The following is a 24347-nucleotide window of genomic DNA, read 5'->3' on the forward strand; positions in this document are numbered from 1 at the left end:
GAGAGGGTGAATGTGAGAGAGCGAATGTGAGAGGGTGAATGTGAGAGGGTGAATGTGAGAGAGCGAATGTGAGAGAGCGAATGTGAGAGAGCGAATGTGAGAGGGTGAATGTGAGAGGGTGAATGTGAGAGGGTGAATGTGAGAGAGCGAATGTGAGAGGGTGAATGTGAGAGGGTGAATGTGAGAGGGTGAATGTGAGAGAGCGAATGTGAGAGAGCGAATGTGAGAGGGTGAATGTGAGAGGGCGAATGTGAGAGGGCGAATGTGAGAGAGCGAATGTGAGAGAGCGAATGTGAGAGAGCGAATGTGAGAGGGTGAATGTGAGAGAGTGAATGTGAGAGTGCGTGAGAGGGTGAATGTGAGAGAGCGAATGTGAGAGGGCGAATGTGAGAGAGTGAATGTGAGAGGGCGAATGTGAGAGGGCGAATGTGAGAGGGCGAATGTGAGAGGGCGAATGTGAGAGGGCGAATGTGAGAGGGCGAATGTGAGAGAGCGAATGTGAGAGAGTGAATGTGAGAGGGTGAATGTGAGAGAGTGAATGTGAGAGGGCGAATGTGAGAGGGCGAATGTGAGAGAGGGAATGTGAGAGAGTGAATGTGAGAGGGCGAATGTGAGAGAGCGAATGTGAGAGAGCGAATGTGAGAGAGCGAATGTGAGAGAGCGAATGTGAGAGAGCGAATGTGAGAGAGCGAATGTGAGAGGGCGAATGTGAGAGGGCGAATGTGAGAGGGCGAATGTGAGAGAGCGAATGTGAGAGAGGGAATGTGAGAGAGTGAATGTGAGAGAGCGAATGTGAGAGAGCGAATGTGAGAGAGTGAATGTGAGAGGGCGAATGTGAGAGGGCGAATGTGAGAGGGCGAATGTGAGAGGGCGAACGCGAGAGGGTGAATGTGAGAGGGAGAATGTGAGGGGGCGAATGTGAGAGGGCGAATGTGAGGGGGCGAATGTGAGAGGGCGAATGTGAGAGGGCGAATGTGAGAGGGCGAATGTGAGAGGGCGAATGTGAGGGGGCGAATGTGAGAGTGCGAATATGAGAGGGCGATTGTGAGAGAGCGAGTGTGAGAGGCTGAATGTGAGAGAGTGAATGTGAGAGGGTGAATGTGAGAGAGTGAATGTGAGAGGGTGAATGTGAGAGGGTGAATGAGACAGTGCATGAGCGAGTGAACGTGAGAGAGCGAATGTGAGAGAGCGAATGTGAGAGGGCGAATGTGAGAGGCTGAATGTGAGAGAGTGAATGTGAGAGGGTGAATGTAACAGGGTGAATGTGAGAGGGTGAATGTGAGAGGGTGAATGTGAGAGGGTGAATGTGAGAGAGTGAATGTGAGAGGGTGAATGAGACAGTGCATGAGCGAGTGAATGTGAGAGTGCGTGAGAGAGTGAATGTGAGAGGGTGAATGTGAGAGGGTGAATGTGAGAGGGTGAATGTGAGAGGGTGAATGTGAGAGAGCGAATGTGAGAGTGAGAATGTGAGAGGGCGAATGTGAGAGGGCGAATGTGAGAGAGCGAATGTGAGAGAGCGAATGTGAGAGAGTGAATGTGAGAGTGCGTGAGAGGGTGAATGTGAGAGAGCGAATGTGAGAGGGCGAATGTGAGAGGGCGAATGTGAGAGGGCGAATGTGAGAGAGTGAATGTGAGAGAGTGAATGTGAGAGGGCGAATGTGAGAGGGCGAATGTGAGAGGGCGAATGTGAGAGGGCGAATGTGAGAGGGCGAATGTGAGAGGGCGAATGTGAGAGGGCGAATGTGAGAGGGCGAATGTGAGAGGGCGAATGTGAGAGAGTGAATGTGAGAGGGCGAATGTGACAGTGCGTGAGAGAGTGAATGTGACAGTGCGTGAGAGAGTGAATGTGAGAGAGTGAATGTGAGAGAGTGAATGTGAGAGGGCGAATGTGAGAGGGCGAATGTGAGAGGGCGAATGTGAGAGGGCGTGAGAGAGTGAATGTGAGAGAGTGAATGTGAGAGAGTGAATGTGAGAGAGCGAATGTGAGAGGGCGAATGTGAGAGGGCGTGAGAGAGTGAATGTGAGAGAGTGAACGTGAGAGGGCGAATGTGAGAGGGCGAATGTGAGGGAGCGAATGTGAGAGAGCGAATGTGAGAGGGCGAATGTGAGAGGGCGAATGTGAGAGGGTGAATGAGAGAGTGCGAATGTGAGAGGGCGAATGTGAGAGAGCGAATGTGAGAGGGTGAATGTGAGAGAGTGAATGTGAGAGTGCGTGAGAGGGTGAATGTGAGAGGGTGAATGTGAGAGGGTGAATGTGAGAGGGTGAATGTGAGAGGGCGAATGTGAGAGTGCGAATGTGAGAGGGCGAATGTGAGAGAGCGAATGTGAGAGAGCGAATGTGAGAGGGTGAATGTGAGAGAGTGAATGTGAGAGTGCGTGAGAGGGTGAATGTGAGAGAGCGAATGTGAGAGGGCGAATGTGAGAGAGTGAATGTGAGAGGGCGAATGTGAGAGGGCGAATGTGAGAGGGCGAATGTGAGAGGGCGAATGTGAGAGGGCGAATGTGAGAGGGCGAATGTGAGAGGGCGAATGTGAGAGAGTGAATGTGAGAGGGCGAATGTGACAGTGCGTGAGAGAGTGAATGTGAGAGAGTGAATGTGAGAGAGTGAATGTGAGAAGGCGAATGTGAGAGGGCGAATGTGAGAGGGCGAATGTGAGAGGGCGAATGTGAGAGGGCGAATGTGAGAGGGCGTGAGAGAGTGAATGTGAGAGAGTGAATGTGAGAGAGTGAATGTGAGAGAGCGAATGTGAGAGAGCGAATGTGAGAGAGCGAATGTGAGAGAGCGAATGTGAGAGGGCGAATGTGAGAGGGCGTGAGAGAGTGAATGTGAGAGAGTGAACGTGAGAGGGCGAACGTGAGAGGGCGAATGTGAGAGTGCGTGAGATGGCGAATGTGAGAGGGCGAATGTGAGAGGGCGAATGTGAGAGGGCGAATGTGAGAGGGCGAATGTGAGAGGGCGAATGTGAGAGGGCGAATGTGAGAGGGCGAATGTGAGAGGGCGTGAGAGAGTGAATGTGAGAGAGTGAATGTGAGAGAGTGAATGTGAGAGAGTGAATGTGAGAGAGTGAATGTGAGAGGGCGAATGTGAGAGGGCGAATGTGAGAGGGTGAATGTGAAAGGGCGAATGTGAGAGGGTGAATGTGAGAGTGAAAGTGAGAGAGCGCATGTGAGAGGGTGAATGAGAGAGTGGGAATGTGAGAGAGCGAATGTGAGAGGGTGAATGTGAGAGGGCGAATGTGAGAGGGCGAATGTGAGAGTGGGAATGTGAGAGGGCGAATGCGAGAGGGCGAATGCGAGAGGGCGAATGCGAGAGGGCGAATGCGAGAGGGCGAATGCGAGAGAGCGAATGCGAGAGGGCGAATGCGAGAGGGCGAATGCGAGACAGCGAATGTGAGAGAGCGAATGTGACAGTGCATGAGAGGGTGAATGTGAGAGGGTGAATGTGAGAGGGTGAATGTGAGAGCGAATGTGGGAGAGCGAATGTGGGAGAGTGTGAGAGTGACTGGGATAGAGTGACTGGGAGAGAGTGACTGGGAGAGAGTGACTGGGAGAGAGTGACTGGGAGTACAGCAGTGGGCTGGGTGTGGAGAATGAAGTGGGGCAGGTGGAGTATGTTTCAGTGGGGCAGCAGTGATCATAATCTCATTAGGTTTAGAATAGTTCTGGAAAGGACAAGGAACAATCAAATGTGAAAATACTTAACTGGAGGAGGGCTAATTCCAGTGAGTTAAAAAGGGATCTTGTCCAGGTGGATTGGAATCAAAAATTGGCAACAAAACAGTAATTGAACAATGGGAGGCCTTGAAGGAGGAGTTGGTTCAGGTACAGAGCAGACAGATCCCCACGAGGGAGAAAGGAAGGGCATCCAAAGCTCGAGCTCCCTGGATGACGAAAGAGATAGAGATTAAAATGAAACAGAAAAATGAGGCTTATGACGAATGTAAGGTTCATAATATAGTCGTGAACCAAGAAAGTACAGAGGAGATCTAAAAAAGGGAATAAGAGGTGCAAAGAGAGAGTATGAGAATAGATTGGTGGTTAACATAAAAGGGAATCCAAAAGTCTTTTATAAACATACAAACAGTAAAATGGGAGTCAAAGGAAGGGTGGGGTCGATTAGGGACAAAAAAGGAGATCTTTTTGTGGAGGCAGAGGGCATAGCTGAGGCACTAAATGAATACTTTACATCCGTCTTCACCAGAGAAGAGGATTCTGCCATTGTACAGTAAAGGAGGAGGTCGTAGTGATATTGAAGACGATAAAAATAGATAAAGAGGAGGTACTTAAAAGATTGGCAGTGCTCAAAGTAAAAAAGTCTTTCGGTCCAGATGTGATGCCTCCTAGATTACTGAGGGAAGTCAGGGTGTAGATAGCGGAGGCTCTGACCACAATCTTCCAATCCTCCTTGGTATGGGAGTGGTGTCTGAGGACTGGAGGATTGCAAGTGTTACACCCCTGTTCAAGAATATGGGAGAGGGATAAACCCGGCAATTACAGGCCAGTCAGCCTAACGTCGGTGGTGGGAAACTTCTCGAGACCAGAATCCGGGACAAAATTAATTCTCACTTGGAAGAACGTGAGTTAATAAATGACAGTCAATATAGATTTGTTAAAAGTAAAATCATGTCTGACTAATTTGATTGAGTTCTTCAATGAAATAACGGAGAGGGTTGATGAGGGTCGTGCACTCGATGTTGTGTAAACGGACATTTAAAAGGCGTTTGGTAAAGTACCACCGAATGGACCTGTTGGTAAAATTGAAGCCCATGGCAGCATGGATACAAAATTGGCGGAGAGACAGAATGCAGAGAGCAGTGGTGAACCATTGTTTTACAGACTGGAAGGAAGTATACAGTGAAGTTCCGCAGGGATTGGTATTAGGACCATGCCTCTTTTTGATATATATTAATGACCGAGACGTGTAACTAGTGGGGTGCTGCAAGGATCAGTGCTTGGGCCTCAGCTATTTACAATATATATCATTGACTTCGATGATGGGACCGAGTGTAAAGTATCCAAGTTTGCTGATGATATAAAACTAGATGGGAAAGTAAGCTGTGAGGAGGACAAAGAGTCTGCAAAGGGATATAGACAGGTTAAGTGAGTGGGCAAGAAGGTGGCAGATAGAGTATAATGTGGGGAAATGTGAGGTTATTCACTTTGGTAGGAAGAATAGAAAAACAGAATTTTTTTTAAATGGTGAGAAATGATTAAATGTTGGTGTTCAGAGAGATTGGATGTCCTCGTACAAGAAACACCGAAAGATAACATGCAGGTACAGCAAGCAATTCGGAAGGCAACTGGAATGTTGGAATTTATTGCAAGGGGGTTGGAGTAGAAGAATAAGGAAGTCTTGTTGCAATTGTACAGGGCTTTGGTGAGACCACATCTGGAGTAATGTGTACAGTTGTGCTCTCCTTATCTAAGGAAGGATATACTTGCCTTGGAGCCGGTGCAGCAAAGGTTCACTAGATTGATTCCTGGGATTAGAGGGTTGTCCAATGAGGAGAGATTGAGTAAAATGGGCTAATTCATTCTCTCTGGAGTTTGGAAGAATGAGACGTGATTTCATTGAAACTTATAAGATTCGGAGAGGGCTTGAGAGGGTAGATACTGAGAGGATGTTTCCCCTGGCTGGAGAGTGCAGAACTAGGGGCATAGTCTCAGGATAAGGGGACGGCCATTTAGGACTGAGAAGAGGAGGAATTTCTTCACTCAGAGGGTTGTAAATCTTTGGAATTCTCTACCTCAAAGGGCTGTGAATGGTCAGTCGTTGAGTATTTGCAAGGCTCAGATCGATAGATTTTTGGACTCGAAGGGAATCAAGGGATATGGGGATCGGGCAGTAAAGTGAAGTTGAGGTCGAAGATCAGCCTTGATCTTGTTGAATGGCAGAGCAGGCTCAAGGGGGCGTACAGCCTACTCCTGCTCCTATTTCTTATGTTCTTATGAACCGTCATGTTTTCTTCCTCATTTACAGACTCTCCCTGACATTCAACATTTCTCCTTCATTTACAAACAATTCCTGACCAATCACCATTTCTCCTTCATTTGCAGATGCTTCCTGACCGATCACCAGTTCCCCTTCATTTGCAGACTCCCTGACCTTCACCATTTCTCTTTCATTTACAGATGCTCCCTGACCGATCCACATTTCTCCATCATTTACAGACGATGCCTGACTGATCACCATTTCTCCTTCATTTACCGACGTGCCCTAACTGATCTCCATTTCTCCTTCATTTACAGACGCTCCCTGACCGAGCACCACTTCTCCTTCATTTACAGACGCTCCCTAACTGATCTCCATTGTTCCTTCATTTCCAGACGCTCCCTGACCGTTCACCATTTCTCCTTCATTTCCAGACGCTCCCTGACCGATCAACATTTCTCCTTCATTTACAGACGCTCCCTGACCGATCACCATTTCTCCTTCATTTACCGACGTGCCCTAACTGATCTCCATTTCTCCTTCATTTACAGACTCTCCCTGACCGAGCACCACTTCTGCTTCATTTACAGACTCTCCCTGACCCATCACCATTTCCCCTTCATTTACAGACGCTCCCTGACCGATCTCCATTTCTCCTTCATTTACAGACGCTCCCTGATTCGATGAGTCACGAGGTTTGACGCTGACTCTGCGCATGCTCGGAGGCCGCGGGCCGTGTGTTGAGTTTCGGGTCTGATCTAAACCGGAGCCCCCGGAGTGTAGAGAGAGAGAGGAGAATGTTCACTGTTTGATATTCGGGCCCGGGGCCGCACTCGGGGTTTGTGAAGCCCCCGCCCCCTCCCCCGGGGTTTATTAACCCGCTCCCCCCGCCCATCTCTCACCTGTTGCGGACACGATCTCGGCCTCACTCCCCGCCCGCCGCGCATGCTCAGCTCACACTGCCCGGGTGATTGACGGGAGCTCCGGACCAATAGGAAGAGCGGAGAGGGACTGGAGGACCGAGCGGGCGGTTGGTCCTCCAACCAATGGGAGTGTGTGAGGGGCGGGACTTGCGGCACCGAGTGGGCGGGGCTGAGCCCGGATCTCCCTCATTGGCTGAAACTCTGCCTCATTTTGAAAGCTGATTGGTGTGAAACTCTTGGGGAAAACTGGCCCTTTGTGTTGTGGAGAAAAACCGATGGAACCGAGTGGGTGGAGCAAAGATTTCAACATTGGGAATGAAATGGATTAATTCAGGACAGACAGCAGGGATTATTGGAGGGAATAACACAGTGTGGGGATAAAATGCAATGGAGGTTGTGAAGATGGATTGTTAAAAAGTGTTTGAGAAGATGCCGGACAGGAGGCTTGTTGATCAGATTCAAGCTCCAGATCCCTTTCAACCCTCACACAACACAAACCCATCAATCTCAATATTAAACATTTCAATCGAGCCCCAACATCCACAGCCTTTCGGGGAAGTGAGTTTATGATTTCCACCACCATTTGTGTGAAAAATTACTATCTTATTTTGCTCATAAATGACCTCGCTCTAATGTTAAGATCATCAAGAAGTTGGCAGATGGAGTATCATGTGGGGAAATGTGGAAATTATTCACTTTGGTGGGAAGAATAGAAAAGCAGAATATTTTTTTAAAAGGTGAGAGACTAAGAAATGCTGTTGTTCAGAGGGTTTTGGGTGTCCTTGTACACGGATCACAGGAAGTTAATACGCAGGTACAGCAAACAATTAGGAAAGCAAATGGTATGTTGGCCTTTATTGGAAGGGGGTTGGAGTATCAGAGTAAGGAAGTCTTGCTGCAATTATATGGGGCTTTGGTGAGACCACACCTGGAGTACTGTGTACAGTTTTGGTCTCCTTACCGGAGGAAGGATATACTTGCCTTCGAGGGGGTGCCACAAAGGTTCACTGGATTGATTCCTGGGATGAGATGGTTGTTGTGTGAGGAGAGATTGAACAGAATGGCCCTATAATCTCTGGAATTTAGAAGAATGAGAGGTGATCTAATTGACACGTCTAAAATTCTTAGAGGGCTTGACAGGGTAGATGCTGAGAGGCTGTTTCCTCTGGCTGGAGAGTCTAGAACTAGGAGGCATAGTCTCAGGATAAGGGATCTGCCATTTAGGACAGAGATAAGGAAACATTTCTTCACTCAGAAGGTGGTGAATTTTTGGAATCCTCTACCCCAGAGGGCTGTGGACGCTCAGACGTTGAATATATACAAGAATGAGATCGAGAGATTTTTGGACACAGAAGGACTCAAGGAATCAGGCAGGAAAGTGGAGTTAAGGTAGAAGATCAGCCATGTACTTACTGAATGGCAGAGCAGGCTCGAGGGGCCCACTCATGCTCCTATTTCTTATGCCCTCTTGTTCTGGATTCCCCCTCCAGATTAAATCATTTCTCTGTATCTACCTTATTGAATCCCTTTATTATTTTAATCATCTCGATGAGATCACATCTCAATGTTTTAAACTCATTGGAATAAAAACCAAGTTTATGCAACCCGTCCTCATAATTTAATCCTTTTAACCCCGGCGTCATTCTGGTGAATCTGCACTGTATCTTTCCCAAGGCCGATTTATCTCTCCTTAGGTTCGGTGCCCTGTTCTCCAGGTGGGGTCTGACCAAGGTTCTTTACAACTGAAGCATCACTTCTGTATTCCAACCCCACTCAAGATAAAGATCAACATTAAATTAGACTTGTTGATTATTGTCAAGATTTGAAAGGTATTTGCAAAGGATTCGAGGGGATCTTAGAGTTGGGATTTTTCTTTATTCTGTCCACTCAAGGAGTTTGATAACAGACTTACTCCTTTGAATTTAGTGCTGGATTATTGGGCCATGATGTGTTTGCTTGTTTGTATTTTGTTAAATACATTTGCAGAGTGGATTTAAATCGAAGCCGAGATTCCCAGACCTGATGCTCTATTCACACATCGAAGTTGAGAGAGATGCTGTGGGACACACGATAAGTCCAGTAGCTGAAAGTGATTCACAGACTGGGTTTTGTGTTTAGTGATCCCGGGTACATTACTGATACCTTCCCTGGATCCCAAGGCTGGGAGAGGCACTCGGGAAGGACCGGGGAATTGGGACTTGGCCATGAGAGTAATTGAAGATATGAGAACTGAAATCATCTGAAGTGAGAAAGGAGAAAAGGCATAATAATCGGTAATTAGGACATCAATTAGTCTCTTATCTTGAATTCATCAAGTAATTGACCCATTCTGTTTTAAACAAAGTTGATTTATTTGACATAGATCCAGAATATTGAATTTCAGCCCAGTTACAGCGGTTATTAACATCATCAGAAACAAATCCCAACTGCCAGAATGAAGTTCTGCTGCTGAAACCCTCATCCGTGCCTTTGTTTACCTCCAGACTCGACTATTCCAATGCTCTCCAGGCCCGGCCTTCCACTTTACATCCTCCGTAAACTTGAACCCACAATCTCCAGATCAATAATCAGTCGCATTATTCATTGTGTCACTGGCCCAGGCTGTGGAGAACACGGAGCAGCTCACACTCCCACAGCACTGCGGTACCGAGTCAGCCTCAGTCATGATCACTGGAATCCACGAGTCCGGGTGTGTCAAAGGTGCACGGTGAACAATCACCAAAGTGAAACATTTTTGCCGCTTCCCTTCGATACCTCAGCTGGTCGAGCGACAAGACTGTCGTGGAAAATAAGATAAAGTCATCCTTACGTGATTTGTTCAATTCCTGCTCGAAGGAGTACGCATGCTTTTGCAATAAGCAGCAATTAGTTCAAGGTCACTCTCTTAACTTTACAGGCAACTTACAGATTAACATGTTGCCATGAAGACACAGGACGCCTCTTTTCCTTTCTCAAACCTTAAAACTTTCTGTGTCTGCCCAAACAAGGCTGTTTTGCCTCTGCTCACCAGCAGAGAGTGCTTTTGAGCAGCAATACTTCAAAACACTCAGCTCTGGCTTTCAGGCAAAAGAAGTCTTCGATCAGCACCGGACTCCATGAGTCTGAACATGTCAACAGAAGCACGGTGAACAATCACCAAAGACAATTCTTTGTATCGCTTCCCTTCGATAGCTCAGCTGGTAGAGCGGAGGACTGTAGTGAATTAAACAAAGTAAAGTCATCCTTAGGTCGCTGGTTCAATTCCGGCTCGAAGGAGTGAGTGTGCTTTTGGAATAAGCAGCAATTACCTCAAGGTCGCTCTCTTCACTTTACAGGCAGTTTACAGATTAACATGTTGCCACTAAGTCACAGGACACCGCTTTTAATTTCTTGAAGCTTTCTGTGTCTGCCCGAGCACGGCTGTTTCACTCGAGCATTTGCCTCTGCTCACCAGCAGGGAGTGCCTTTGAGCAGCAACACTTCAAATCGCCCTCAATTTCAGGCAAAAAGGTCTTCGATCAGTCAGTCAGACAGGGCTCACGCTGCTCCCTCAGGCTCGGGCGGCTGTTGCTTTCCGGTGACCTCGTCTTCCTTCCGCAGGCTCGGGCTCTTCTCAGCATCATTCATGATTACTGTGGCTTCCCGTTCTGCTGTTCCTCACTTGCTGATGCTCGATACCGCCGATTGCAGCAAAGTATTTGATATATTCAGGGAGCGTCAACCCAAGGCAAGATTTCTCTGCTGGTCGTGGAGCAGCTTGGAGGTGAGTGCGAGGCGGGAACTGTGAAGGGCAATTTACAAACAGCAAACGAGGAATTAGCTCAACTGGTAGAGCGCTCACTTGGCATGTGAGAAGTAGCGGGATCGTTGATTATATTCTCCACTCACCGATTGTCTTGGTGCAATTATACAGAAACAAGAGTGTTGTCACTGAGTCCATAGCCCATGAACTTCCTAAATTTCACTGTGTGTTTGGGTACAGAGAGGTCAAGGGGCAGCAAATCTTTTGATGTGCTGCAGTCAGCAAAAGCTCTTGATTTTGCTATGCAGAAAGATGGAAAGATGAGGTGAGAGATGGAAAAAAATCTTCGTAATCCCTGATGCCTTCTCTGAAGATTGAATTCATGACTTTCAGATTAAAACACTGAACCATTGCTTGCTGCACTAAGAAGGCACTTACCAGGTATGCAGCCAGGCAGCACCAGCAAGTAGGACAGCTTGCAAGGTATTGAATGTGATAAAATAAAGCAGAGTTTGCAAAAAAAAATTCCAAGCCCGATAGGAGTCGAACTTATAATCTTGTGATTTTTAGTCAAATGCGTTATCCATTGCACCACTGGCCCCAGTTATAGTGAGTAAGTAGCAGTGGGAGACAGTGGGCATGGCGGAGGTACTAAATAAATACTTTGTATCTGTCATGGAAGAAAATGCTGCCAAAGTGTCAGTAAAGGAAGATGTAGTTGAGATACTGGATTGGCTAAAAATTCATAAAAAGGAGGTACTTGAATGGCTGGCTGTACTTAAAGTAGAAACGTCACCTGGTCCGGATGAGATGCATCCTACGTTGCTGAGGGAAGTAATGGTAGAAATTGCAGAGGTGCTGGCCATAATCTTCCAAACATCCCTAGGTATGGGGGTGATGCCAGAGGACTGGAGAATTGCAAATGTTACACCATTGTTCAAGAAAGGGTGAAAGATAAAACCCAGCAACTGCAGACCAGTCAATTTAACCTCGGTAGTGGGGAAAGTTCTAGCAACGATAATCCGGGATAGAATTAGCAGTCATTTGGACAAGGATTAGGGAAAGCCAGCACGGATTTGTTAAAGGCAAATCTTGTTTAACTAACTTGATAGCGTTTTTTTGATAAGGTAACAGAGAGGGTCAATGAAGGCAATGCAGTTGATGTGGTGTATTTGGACTTTCAAAAGGCGTTTGATAAAGTGTCGCATAATGGGCTTGTCATCAAGATTGAAGCCCATGGAATAAAATGGGCAGTAGCAGCATGGATATAGAATTGGCTAAATAACAGGAAACAGAGAGTAGTGGTGAAGAGTTGTTTTTCGGAATGGAGGGAGGTGGGCAGTGGTGTTCCCCAGGGGTCGGTGCTGGGACCACTGCTTTTCTTGATATATATTAATGACTTGGACCTGGGTATACAGGGCACAATTTCCAAATTTGCAGATGACACAAAACTTGAAAGTGCAGTGAACAGTGAGGATAATAAACTGTGAGGAGGAGAGTGATTTACTTCAAGAGATTCCCAATTTGATTCGGAAATGCAGCGGATCCGTGGCTCTAACGCAGGCGGACACCCTAAATGGGAAGATATGGAGGACAAATTAGGATAAATTGGATGGTGGCCGGGGATGAGACGGGATATTAAAGATCTTGTGGTGGGATGTGTGATTGGTGCTCGGTGGATGGGGTGCCAATCAACCGGGCTGCTTTGTCCTGGATGGTGTCGAGCTTCTTGAGTGTTGTTGGAGCTGCACTCATCCAGGCAAGTGGAGAGTATTCCATCACACTCCTGACTTGTGCCTTGTAGATGGTGGAAAGGCTTTGGGGAGTCAGGAGGTGAGTCACTTGGCGCAGAATACCCAGCCTCTGACCTGCTCTTGTAGCCACAGTATTTATATGGCTGGTCCAGTTAAGTTTCTGGTCAATGGTGACCCCGAGGATGTTGATGGTGGGGGATTCGGTGATGGTAATGCCATTGAATGTCAAGGGGAGATGGTTAGACTCTCTCTTGTTGGAGATGGTCATTGCCTGGTACTTGTCTGGCGCGAATGTTGCTTGCCACTTATCTGGCCAAGCCTGGATGTTGTCCACGTCTTGCTGCATGCAGGCACAGACTGCTTCATTATCTGAGGGGTTGCGAATGGAACTGAACACTGTGCAATCATCAGCGAACATCTGCATTTCTGAACTTATCATGGAGGGAGGGTCATTAATGATGCAGCTGAAGATGGTTGGGCCTAGGACACTGCCCTGAGGAACTCCTGCAGCAATGTCCTGGAGCTGAGATGATTAGCCTACAACAACCACTACCATCTTCCTTTGTGCTAGGTATTACTCCAGCCACTGGAGAGTATTCCCCCGATTCCCATTGACTTCAATTTTGCTGTTCAATTTTGTCCCCGTTAATGAAAATTGGAACTATGTGAGCTACCTTCTAATCTCAGGGGACTATCGCTGACTCTATTGAGCTGTTGAAGATACAGGCAATGGGCTCACAGAGCACCCGTCCCATCTCTTTGAACACCCGGGGGTGGATATCATCTGGACCTGGAGCACAATCCATTTTGAGATTTCATATTTTATCCAAGATCACATCCCTTTCTATTTTAATATTTATGATGTTATTGTTGACAGCACATCCCACAGCTGGAATCTGAGCATCATCCACAGGAGTGTAGACTGATGAGAAATAGTCATTTAACAGCTGTACCATAGCCCAGGGATCTGTCCTGAACTGTCTTTCAGTGGACCTAAACCATCTTTAATGGTCTTCTGAATCCTGACGGAGCTGGAAAATCTTTTACTATTATTACCACAATTGTGCACCATCTTCTTTTCCAAAGATCTCTGAGTTTCTCTAATGGCTGCTTTTGTCTCCCTCGATTGTGGGTGATATTTGTCCCAATTCTCCTGTAAACTGAATTGATCCTGATCCGATCTGGGTTAAATGTAAGACAGTTCGGGGACTCAGGAATCATTCACCGCTAGACCCACACTGAGAGGTCAAACCCCAGACGGTTCCTTAGTAAGGATTCCTCTGGTTCCTCGGCATATATTTGTCAGGACACTGAAACCCAGCTTTCTTACAGTCCACTCCTGGAGGCCCCACTCCCTGAGCCTGCAACCTTCAGCAGGGTCAGTGGTGGAGTCCCGCAGCGGGGGTGATCCCAGAGTAACTGTCGAGATCGCCCCCACCCCGTGAATGGTCAGGGTCGTGTATCTTTCATTATCCTGGTGTCTAACACAAAGACATCAATAAAACAGGGAGTTCTGGAAACACACTGCAGGTCCTTCTTTACCTACAGATCAAATGACTGTTGTATAATTGTACCAGCAGTTAACAGGCTCCTATGAATTAACTCTTCTGCTATTTTATTGCACGCTTTAACCCACTGATTTTAAATGGGTTTATTTTCGCCTGCCTTAATTGGTAGACTCAGGACTGTCACACAAACAATTTAAATCTTCATAGAATAATTACCAGTTATTTTTAGACTGGAGACTTAAACCTGCCGTTTCACTTCCAATCAGGAATCGATCACAGTTTTACACCAATCTCTGATTTGACAGCACTTTTCCAGCATTCACCATTGTCCTTCTTGACTCCATTGGAAAGGACCCTTCTGTTCCGTGCCGAGGAGATCGGAACCATGAAAGAGAGCGGCTGGGACACATTTCTTACACGCAAGATAAACCCGCACGGCAACTTTACTGTCAGTGAAGAGAGACGAGAAAGACCAAAGTGCCGTTTGCCCCTCTCAGTGTGGCCCTGAAGGACTGTGTCCAGGCTGAAGTTCTGTTCCCACCGGACGATCCTCCCCCCAGATTGTCCTTTCTGAGCTCCAGACAGGCGATGCTAAACACTCAGGTGGGAAAGACCAAAATCAACAATAAAGTGTTTAAAATAAAGCTGATTTATTTTACAGATATTCAGAATATTAAACTCCAGCCCAGTTATAGGGGTTATTGACATCAGCAGAAACAAACCCCAACTGTCAGAATGAACATGGTTCAGTCCTGGATGGGATTAACAGCAGAATCCAACCCCTGCAGTCATATGTGAACTCGTTGGTGTCTCAGCACGTGTGATGACTGAGTGAATCCCTTCCCACACACGGAGCAGGTGAACAGTCTCTCCCCAATAGGTGTGAGTTGATGTGTCAGCAGTTCATTTCTGCTTTTGAAGCTCTTCTCACAGTCACTGAGTTTAAAGGTCACTCAATAGTGTGAACAAGTTGATGTTTCAGAAGGTGGGATGAATTAGTGAATCCCTTCCCACACACGGAGCAGGTGAACAGTCTCTCCCCAGTGTGAGTGTGTTGGTGTTTCAGCAGATCATTTGTGCTTTTAAAGCCCTTCTCAGTCAGAACATTTAAAGGTGTTTCCCCAGGGTGAGTACGTTGGTGTGTCAGCAGATTCCTTTTGATTTTATATCTCTTCCCACAGTCAGAACATTTAAAAGGTTTCTCATCAGCGTGAACTCGCTGGTGTCTCAGCAGGTTGGATGACTCAGTGAATCTCTTCCCACACACAGAGCAGGAGAATGGCCTCTCCCCAGTGTGAACTCGCTGGTGTATCAGCAGGGTGGATGACTGAGTGAATCTCTTCTTACACACGGAACAGGAGAATGGCCTCTCCCCAGTGTGAATTCGCTGGTGTCTCAGCAGGGTGGACGAACGAGTAAATCTCTTCTTACACACAGAGCAGATGAACGGCCTCTCCCCAGTGTCACCGTGCTGATGTCTCAGAAGTTTGTTTCTGCTTTTAAAGCTCTTCCCACAGTCAGAGCATGTAAAAGATCTCTCATCAGAGTGAACTCGTTGGTGTGTCAGCAGGTGGGATGACTCAGTGAATCTCTTCCCACACACGGAGCAGGTGAACGGCCTCTCCCCGGTGTGTCTGCGTCGATGAATTTCCAGCTGTGACGGGTAATTGAATCCCTTCCCACAGTCCCCACATTTCCACGGTTTCTCCGTGGTCCGGGTGTCCTTGTGTCTCTCCAGGTTGGACGATCAGTCGAAGCCTCGTCCACACACAGAACACGTGTACAGTTTCTCCCCGCTGTGAATGGTGTGATGTCTTTTCAGGCTTTGGAACTGGTTAAAGCTCTTTCCACAGTCAGTGCACTGGAACACTCTCACTCGGGTATGTGTGTCTCGGTGCTTTTCCACTCACACTGATGTTTCAAATCTTTTCCCAAAGACAGAACAGACAAACATTTCTCCTTCCACATTCAAAGGCCGATGATATTCAGGTCCTGATGAATCGAGTGACTCTGTCAGATCTTGACGTGGTCTTTGGTTTGAGTTTCCTGTCTGCAAATCCACCCCTTCAAATACCCTGGAAAAGGAGTTTATAAAAGTTATCACTGTAAGGACAGGATAAAAATTTAGAACAGACAATTCTAGTTTCTATGGAACATTCTTTCGTCTCTTGTTCCTCAAAGCTGTAAATCCCCGTCCCACACACTCTGCCTCGTCCCTGAGCTGAAATCCAAACTCATCGCATCATCTTTCAGTGGTGCTGAACCATGAGTGAAAGGGTGAGAGAGTGAATGTGAGAGAGTGAATGTGAGAGAGTGAATGTGAGAGAGTGTGAAAGAGTGAATGTGAGAGAGTGAATGTGAGAGAGTGTGAAAGAGTGAATGTGAGAGTGAGCGTGAGAGTGACTGTGACAGAGTGAATGTGAGAGAGTGAATGTGAGTGCAGCAGTGGGCTTGGTGTGGAGAATGAAGTGGGACAGGTGGAGCATGTTTCAGTGGGGCAGCAGTGATCATAATCTCATTCGGTTTAGAACAGTTATGGAAAAGGACAAGGGACAGTCAAATGTGAAAATTCCGAACTGGAAGAGGGCGAATTTCAGTGAGTTAAAAAGGGATCTTGTCCAGGTGGATTGGAATCAAAAATTGGCAACAAAACAGTAATTGAACAATGGGAGGCCTTCAAGGAGGAGTTGGTTTGAGTACAGAGCAGACAGATTCCCACGAGGAGGAAAGGAACGGCCTCCAAAGCTGGAGATCTCTGGATGACAAAAGGTGTCGAGATCGTTATTTCTCCTTCATTTTTAGACGCTCCCTGACCGATCACTATTTCTCCTTCATTTACAGACACTCTCTGACCCACCATTATTTCTCCTTCATGTATAGACACTCCCTGACGGATCAGCATTTCGACTTCATTTACAGACGCTCCCTGACCGATCACCATTCCTCCTTCATTTACAGACGCTCCCTGACCGATCACCATATCTCCTTCATTTACAGACGCTCCCTGACGGATCAGCATTTCTACTTCATTTACAGACGCTCCCTGACCGATCACCATTTCTCCTTCATTTACAGACACTCCCTGACCGATCACCATTTCTCCTTCATTTACAGACGCTCCCTGACCGATCACCATTTCTCCTTCATTTACAGACGCTCCCTGAGAATTCCCAGTTTACACCGCGCATGCGCGGGTCCGCGGCCTTTTGTTCAGAGTTGGTCCGGAACGAAACGGGAGAAACCGGAAACCGGCGGGGAGTGAGGGGGGATAATGTTCACTGTTTTATATTCGGGTCTGGGGCCGCACTCGGGGTTTGTGAAGCCTGAGCCTGGGCCTGAGCCCGGACCCGGGCCCCGGGGTTTATTGAGCCTCTTGCTCCGATCCTCTCACCTGCACCGAACGCGCTCCTCCCGCAGCCTCGACTGACCGCGCATGCTCAGGACACACTGCCCGATAATGAGTCACTATTGCGCCTGCGCACTGTGCTCCTCTGATTCAGATAGGGCACAATCTCTACCGCGCTGCATGCTGGGTGATACATCCGCAATTGGTTATCGTAATATCTGTCCGACAAGCAAAAACATTTGAAGCAGGGAGAGCGCGTTTGGATCAAGGATAATGAAATAAACTGAAAGCCCAGCCCTTCGTGCCATTTAAACCGGCACAAACACACGGCACAGAAGCCCCCCCACACACATTTTGGTGAACTCCAGAAAATATTTTATTCGGTAACTTGTATTAATTTCGTTTTATTAATTGTTGCAACTGACGGGTTCAATTAATGTTTATTTTCCAACTGCACCTCAGAACCGTCAGTTTCTCCATTAATCCCGCCATGGTGATTAACGAGATATCCGGCCCAAAAGGAGCAGCAGGAATTTATTGCAATTTCCTGTAACGAGTGGGATGCCACAGCGATCAGTGCTGGGGCCTTAACTTTTTACAGTATATAATAATGGCTTGGATGAAGGAACAGAGTGTCTTGTGGCCAAATTTGTTGATGATACAAAGATAGGTGGAAAAGCAAGTTGCGATAAGGACACAAAGTGACTGTAAAGAGATATTGACAGGTTAAGCGGATGGGCAAAAATTTGGTAGATGGAATATAACGTGGGAAAATATGAAGTCATGCACTTTGGGAGGAAAAATAAAAAAGCAAAATATTATTTGAATGGAGAAATACTACAAAATGCTGCGGTACAGAGGAATCTGGGTGTCCTCGTACATGAAACATAAAAAGTCAACATACAAGTGCAGCAGGTAATCCGGAAGGCAAATGGAATATTGGCCTTTATTTCGAGGGGGTTGGAGTGTTAAAGCAGGGAAGTCATGCTACAACTGTACAGGGTGCTGGTGAGACCACATCTGGAGTACTGCGTACAGTTCTGGTGACCTTATTTAAGGAAGGGCATACTTCCATTGGAGGCAGTTCAGAGAAGGTTCACTCGGTTGATTCCGGGTATGGAAGGGCTGTCTTATGAGGAAAGATTGAACAGGTTGGGTCTATACTCATTGGAATTTAGAAGAATTAGAGGAGATCTTATTGAAACATACAAGATTCTGAGGGGACTCGACAGGGTAGATACTGAGAGGTTGTTACCCCTCATTGGGAATCTAAAACTAGGAGGCATAGTCTCAGAATAAGTGGTCGCCCGTTTAAGACGGAAATGAGGAGGAATTTCTTCTCCCAGAGGGTTGTGAATCTTTGGAATTCTTTACACCAAAAAGCTGTGGAGGCTGAGTCATTGAATACATTCAAGGCTGAGTTCGACAAATTTTTGATTCGCAAGGGAGTCAAAGGATATGGGGAAAGGGCGGGTAAGTGGAGTTGAGGTAAACATCAGATCAGCCATGATCTCATTAAATGGCGGAGCAGGCTCGAGGGGCCGAATGGCCTACTCCTGCTCCTATCTCTTATGATCTTATGGTCTTATGGTAAATTGACTGGAGGGATGAGAGAACAGTTGGTCCTCCAACCAATCGGAGTGTGTGAGGGGCGTGAGTTGCGGCACCGAATGGGCGGGTCTGAGCCCAGATGACGCCATTGTCTGAAGCATCATTTAAAAAAATAATTTATCTTAAGCTCCAGGAGCAAACTCGACCTTTCTGTTGTGGCTTGAAACAGATGAAACCAGATGAGGTGGAGCAAACATTTCAACATTTGTTGGATAAACACATTAATTAAGAATAGCCAACATGGATTATTTGAGATAACTCGAGTCTACCGTTAAAGGGAATGTAGTGGATGTTGTGTAGATGGATTGTGAAAAGGTGTTTGATAAGATGCCGGACAGGAGGCTTGTTGATAAAATTAATACTCACGGTATTAAAATGAATGGGGCAGTGTGGATAGGAAGTTGTGTAAAGGGCAGAAAACAGAGAGTAGTGGTTAATGGATGTTCTTCAGACTGGAGGGATGTAAAAGGTGGTGTCCCCCAGGGTCAGTGTTGGGACCGTTGCTCTTCTCAATACAGAGAATGATCTGAGCTTGGGTATGTGGGACACAAGGTGAAAATCTCCAGATGACGCCAACATTGGCAGCGTGGGGAACTGTGGAGAGGAGTCAGTGACTTCATTGTGACGTCCACAGGTTCGGAATCAGGCGGGTGAAGTTTAATGGAGAGAAATGTGACGTCATACATTTTGAGAGGAAGAAAAATGAGATGAAATCTACACTAAATGGTCAAAGTTTAAAATAGAGGAGCAGGGAGCCTTAGTGGTGGAAGGTTCTAACTAATACGTTGTCTTATTAATTAACAAGTCTAAGAGTCAGCAACTTTAATACCTTATCAAGAAATATATGAGCAAATTCTCTTTCCTCTACCGTACCAGAGTAAACATGCAAGTCCCCCGTGTACACGAGATGATCCCTCTGGATGGAACCTCAGGCGCCCTGAGATTGATCTCCGGTGTCTCCAGTCCAGACTGCCCCTTACATCAGTATCCGCTCACTTTTATACACTGTTGTGACCCATCCCTGTCACTGGAGCTGGAGCTTCCCGAGTCTGTGGTTTACAGGGGCACATTGCTTGGTTCCCAGCAGTTATTTTTCTTCAGTAGCTTTCTCATGACCCCGAAACTACCCTGCTTACTGTTAATTAGAATCAAAGAATCATAGGAATTTACGGCACAGAAAGAGACCGTTCGGCCCATCGTGTCTGTGCCAGCCGAAATAGAGCTGTCCAGCTTAATCCCACTTTCCAGCTCTTGGTCTGTCGCCTTATAGTTTACAGCGCTTCAAGTACATACCCACGTACTCTTCAAATGCGATGAGGGTGTCCGCCTCTACCATCCTTTCAGGCAGTGAGTTGCAGACCCCACAACCCTTGGGCGAAAGAATTTCTCCTCAGCTCCACACTAATCCTCCTACCAATCACTTTAAATCTATGCCCCTGGTTACTATCCTATCTGTGAATGGATATGGGTCCTTCCAATCCACACTAGGCCCCTCATAGTTTTGTACAACTCAATTAAATCTGCATTCAGCCTCTTCTGTTCCAAAGAAAACATCCCCAGCCTATCCAATCTTTCCTCTTGGCTAAAATTCTACAGTCCAGGCAACATCCTTGCAAATCTTTCTTGCCTTGTATAAAATGTCTGCTATTTGAAAGTCGTGACATTGATCAAAGTCCGCGTTCCTTTTTCTTGCCATTTCTGTCAAGATTTGGAAAAGATCTGTTACCTGACACTTTAAATGTTGCCGACCTTTAACTGTAGCTCACAGTGTCTGAACAGTCCCTGTTATCATTGGACTTTTATGTATCTTCTTGTGCTCCATCTCCTTAACAACACAAGCTGATCACAGCAATGTTTTCTTCAAATGGAATCCTAGTGTAAAAAAATGCACAATTTCAGAGCGAAGCAACATATGCAAGATTGGTGGGAGATGCGACTGGAGATAATGGGCCTGGGGCTGTGGGAACATCTCTTGAGCATTAAGATATTCAGTATCCGAAGAAGCAGGGAGATGAGGTCGTTGTGTCTATTTATCCAGGTATCTGCAAAATCCATCGTCTCTCAATACCAACACCATTCTTCCCCTCTCCTCATTTCCAGTTGAGGTTTTTTTCTCGTTAAGTCTCTGTATTTACTTTGAACATCTAATTCACCGGCATGTGGAGGTGCAGAGGAAGCTCGAGATAAAGTAGTGACAGAAACAGAAGGAGATGGCAGGTGATGGCAGAATCTTGTGTGTGTCAGTTGCTTCATGTGAGACATGACAGCCCTGCGTTGCGTTGTAAATTTCCGAGGAGTTTCACTGATTCGGTGCGTGCGTTTTGGAAATGGAAACAGTTGCACCAGCAGCTTGTGGTAATATTTCCCCTCATTGTCCATTTCATGTACCTGCCGACCCGCACTTGGTGCTGTCGTTGTCAGAGAAAGGCTTTCATGTTCTAACAGTAAATTCCATTTTGTGCGAGCAACTTGTCTGGGCGAAAGTGACGTGAGTTTCAAAGGGACAAGTCGGAAAGGCAACGTTGGTCTGCTTGCTTTAATGAAAATTGCAGCGGATTCGCTGGTGGTTTAGTGCTGAGGATTCGGCGCTCTCGCCGCCGCGGTACCATGTTTGATTCCCGATCAGGGAACTTGACTTTCCTGGTGTGGTTCAAAATAGCACCAACCAAATTCCCCCGACTGAGCACAAAGCTCGCTCCTGATCAACATGAGTAATTTCACCGCTCCTGCCTGAACAGCCAGCAGCCCATCATTCTTCAATTTTACAACCCATAAGAGCGATAAACAATGCACTTTCTTGCCTTCTGTAAAATGCCTCCTGTTCGAAAGTCGTGCCGTTGATCAAAGTCTGCATGAAATTTTCTTGCCATTTCTGTCATGATTTGGAAAAGATCTGCTGCCTGACACTTTAAATGATGAAGAACCTTTAAATGTAGCTCACAGTGTTCGAACAGTCACTGTTATCATCAGCCTTTTATGTATCTTCTTTTACTCCATTTCCGGAACAACACCAGCTGATCACAGCATCGTTTTCTTCAAATTAAATCCCAGTGTGAAAAAATGCATAATTTCAAAGCTAAGCAACGTGTGCAAGATTGGAAGGAGAGTGCGAGTGGAGATAATTGGCTTGGATCAGCGATCTCTTGAGCATTAAGACATTCATTATCTGAAAGAAGCACGGAGATGATATTTTTGTCTCGATTTATCAGTGTCGAAAAGAAGCAGGGAGTTGAGATCCTTTTGTCCATTCATCCTGCTATCTACAAAATCCTTCGCCTCTCAATGCCCAGCATCTTTCTTTCCCACTCCTTGCTCTGCAGGGAAGTCTTGGTTTCATTAATTCTCCGTGTTTGCAGCAAACATCTAATTCACCTGGCAGATCAGGCCGTGTCTTCGAGTCAAACGTCATCCCATCGTGTTGACATCATGTTAGCAACTCAAGATAAGCTGTTTTATGTTGATGGAATGCATTCGAGCCAGTTTTCTAGATCAATATGTCGAGGAACTAACAATGGAACAGGCTATTTTAGATCTAATATTGTGTAATGAGACAGGATTAATTAGTAATCTGAAAGTAAATGATCCTCTGGGGAAGAATGATCATAATATGATAGAATTTCAGATCGAGTTTGAGAATGATGTCGTTAAGTCCGAAACTAGGGTCTTAAATTTAAACAACACCAATAACGGAGTTATGAGGGGTGAGTTGGCTGAGATGGTTTGTGAAATTAGATTAAAAATATGATGGTAGATAATCAATGGCGAACATTTAAAGAAATAATTCATAATTTCTCAACAAAATTACATTCGCTTGAGGATTAAAAACACCACCGGAAAAGTGGAGAAATTAATGATGGAATTCGGGTAAAAGAGGCTTATATTCTTCCCAAAAAGAGTAGTAAGCCTGAGGATTAGGAGGGTTTTGGAAATCAGCAAAGGATGACCAAGAAATTGCTAAAATGGGAGAATATAGAAAGAGGATAAACCAGCAGGAAATGTAAACATGAATTGTAAGAGCTTCTACAAGGGAATTAGGGGTTACGGGGAGCGGGCAGGAAATTGGACATGAATTTAGATTTGAGGTTAGGATCAGATAAGCCATGATCTTATTGAATGGCGGAGCAGGCTCGAGGGGCCGATTGGCCTACTCCTGCTCCTATTTCTTATGTTATTATGTTCTTAAGAATGTTTAAAGGAAGAGATTAGCGTATGTAAACATGGGTCCTTGGAGACAGAGACAGGAGAATTTATATTGGAGAATAAGGAAATGGCAGAGACGTTAAACAAGTATTTTGTATCTGTCGTCATAGTAGAAGACACAAAAATCATACCAGAACTATTGGGGAACCAAGGTTCTAATGAGAGTGAGGAACCTAAAGCAATGAAGTTTAGTAATGAAAAAGTACTGGAGGAATTAATGGGACTAAAAGCTGACAAATTCATTGGCCCTGGTGGCCTACATCCAGGGTATTAAAAGAGGTGGTTGCAGAGATAGTGGATGCATTGGTTTTATCTTCCAGAGTTCCCATGATTCTAGAAAGGTCCCCATGGATTGGAAGGTACCAAAAGTAACCCCGCTATTCAGGAAAGGAGGGAGAGAGGAAACAGGGAACGACAAGCCATTTAGCCTGACAATAGTAGGAGGGAAAATGTTAGAATCTATTACTGGGGACTTGATAACAGGACACTTAGAAAATCATAACATGATTAGGCACATGCAACACGGTTTTGTGAAAGGGAGATCGTGTTTGACAACTCTATTAGAGGTTTTGAGGGTGTAGATAGCAGGGTAGATAAGGGAGAACCGGTGGATCTAGAATATTTGGATTTTCAAAAGGTAATCGATAAGGTGCCACACAAAAGTTTGTTAGACAAGATTAGGGCTCATGGGATAGTGGGTAATATATTAACATGGATTGAGGATTTGTTGATGTACATAAAATAGAAAGTCGGAATTAACAGGTCATTTTCGGGTTGGCAGGTTGTAACTAGTGGGGTGCCGTGAATATCAGTGCTTGGGCCTCAGATATTTACAATCGATATTAATGACTTAGATGAGGGGACCGAGTGTAATGTATCCAAGTTTGCTGACGATATAAAACTAGGTGGGAAAGTAAGCTGTGAGGAGGACGCAAAGAGGATGCAAAGTGATACAGACAGGTTAAGTGAGTGGGCGAGAAGTTGGCAGATGAATTATAACGTGGGGAAATGTGAGGTTATTAACTTTGGTAGGAAGAATTGAAAAGCAGAATATCTTTTCAAAGGTGAGAGACTGCGAAATGTTGGTATTCAGAGGGATTTGTGTGCTCTTGCACACGGATCACAGAAAGTTAACATGCAGATGCAGCAAGCAATTAGAAAAGCAAATGGTATGTTGCCCTTTATTGCGAGGTGGTTGGATTACAAAGATAAGGAAGCCTTGCTGTAATTATATTGGGTTTGGTAAGACCACATCTGGAGTACTGTGTACAGTTTTGATCTCCTTACCTGCGGAACGATACACTTGCCTTCGAGTGGGTGTAGCAAAGGTTCACTCGATTGATTCCTGGGAT

At 46.0% G+C, this 24347-nt stretch overlaps 1 protein-coding gene and 1 non-coding gene across 2 annotated transcripts in view; one reads left to right on the plus strand and one right to left on the minus strand.

The window, feature by feature from the left end:
• Positions 1-20131, minus strand: part of LOC137335560 (zinc finger protein 850-like) — a 91323-nt gene extending 71192 nt beyond the window's left edge. Inside the window, exon 1 of the mRNA XM_068000876.1 lies at positions 20089-20131. Within this exon, the coding sequence (XP_067856977.1) occupies positions 20089-20131 (43 nt within the window). The remainder of the gene's footprint in view (positions 1-20088) is intronic.
• trnay-gua (transfer RNA tyrosine (anticodon GUA)) lies at positions 10017-10110 on the plus strand. Its single transcript has 2 exons — positions 10017-10053; positions 10075-10110. It is a non-coding gene; the product is annotated as a tRNA-Tyr (tRNA).
• Positions 20132-24347: the final 4216 nt, after the last annotated feature.

Source organism: Heptranchias perlo, chromosome 20 (assembly GCF_035084215.1).
Source record: "Heptranchias perlo isolate sHepPer1 chromosome 20, sHepPer1.hap1, whole genome shotgun sequence".
Lineage (NCBI taxonomy): Eukaryota > Metazoa > Chordata > Chondrichthyes > Hexanchiformes > Hexanchidae > Heptranchias > Heptranchias perlo.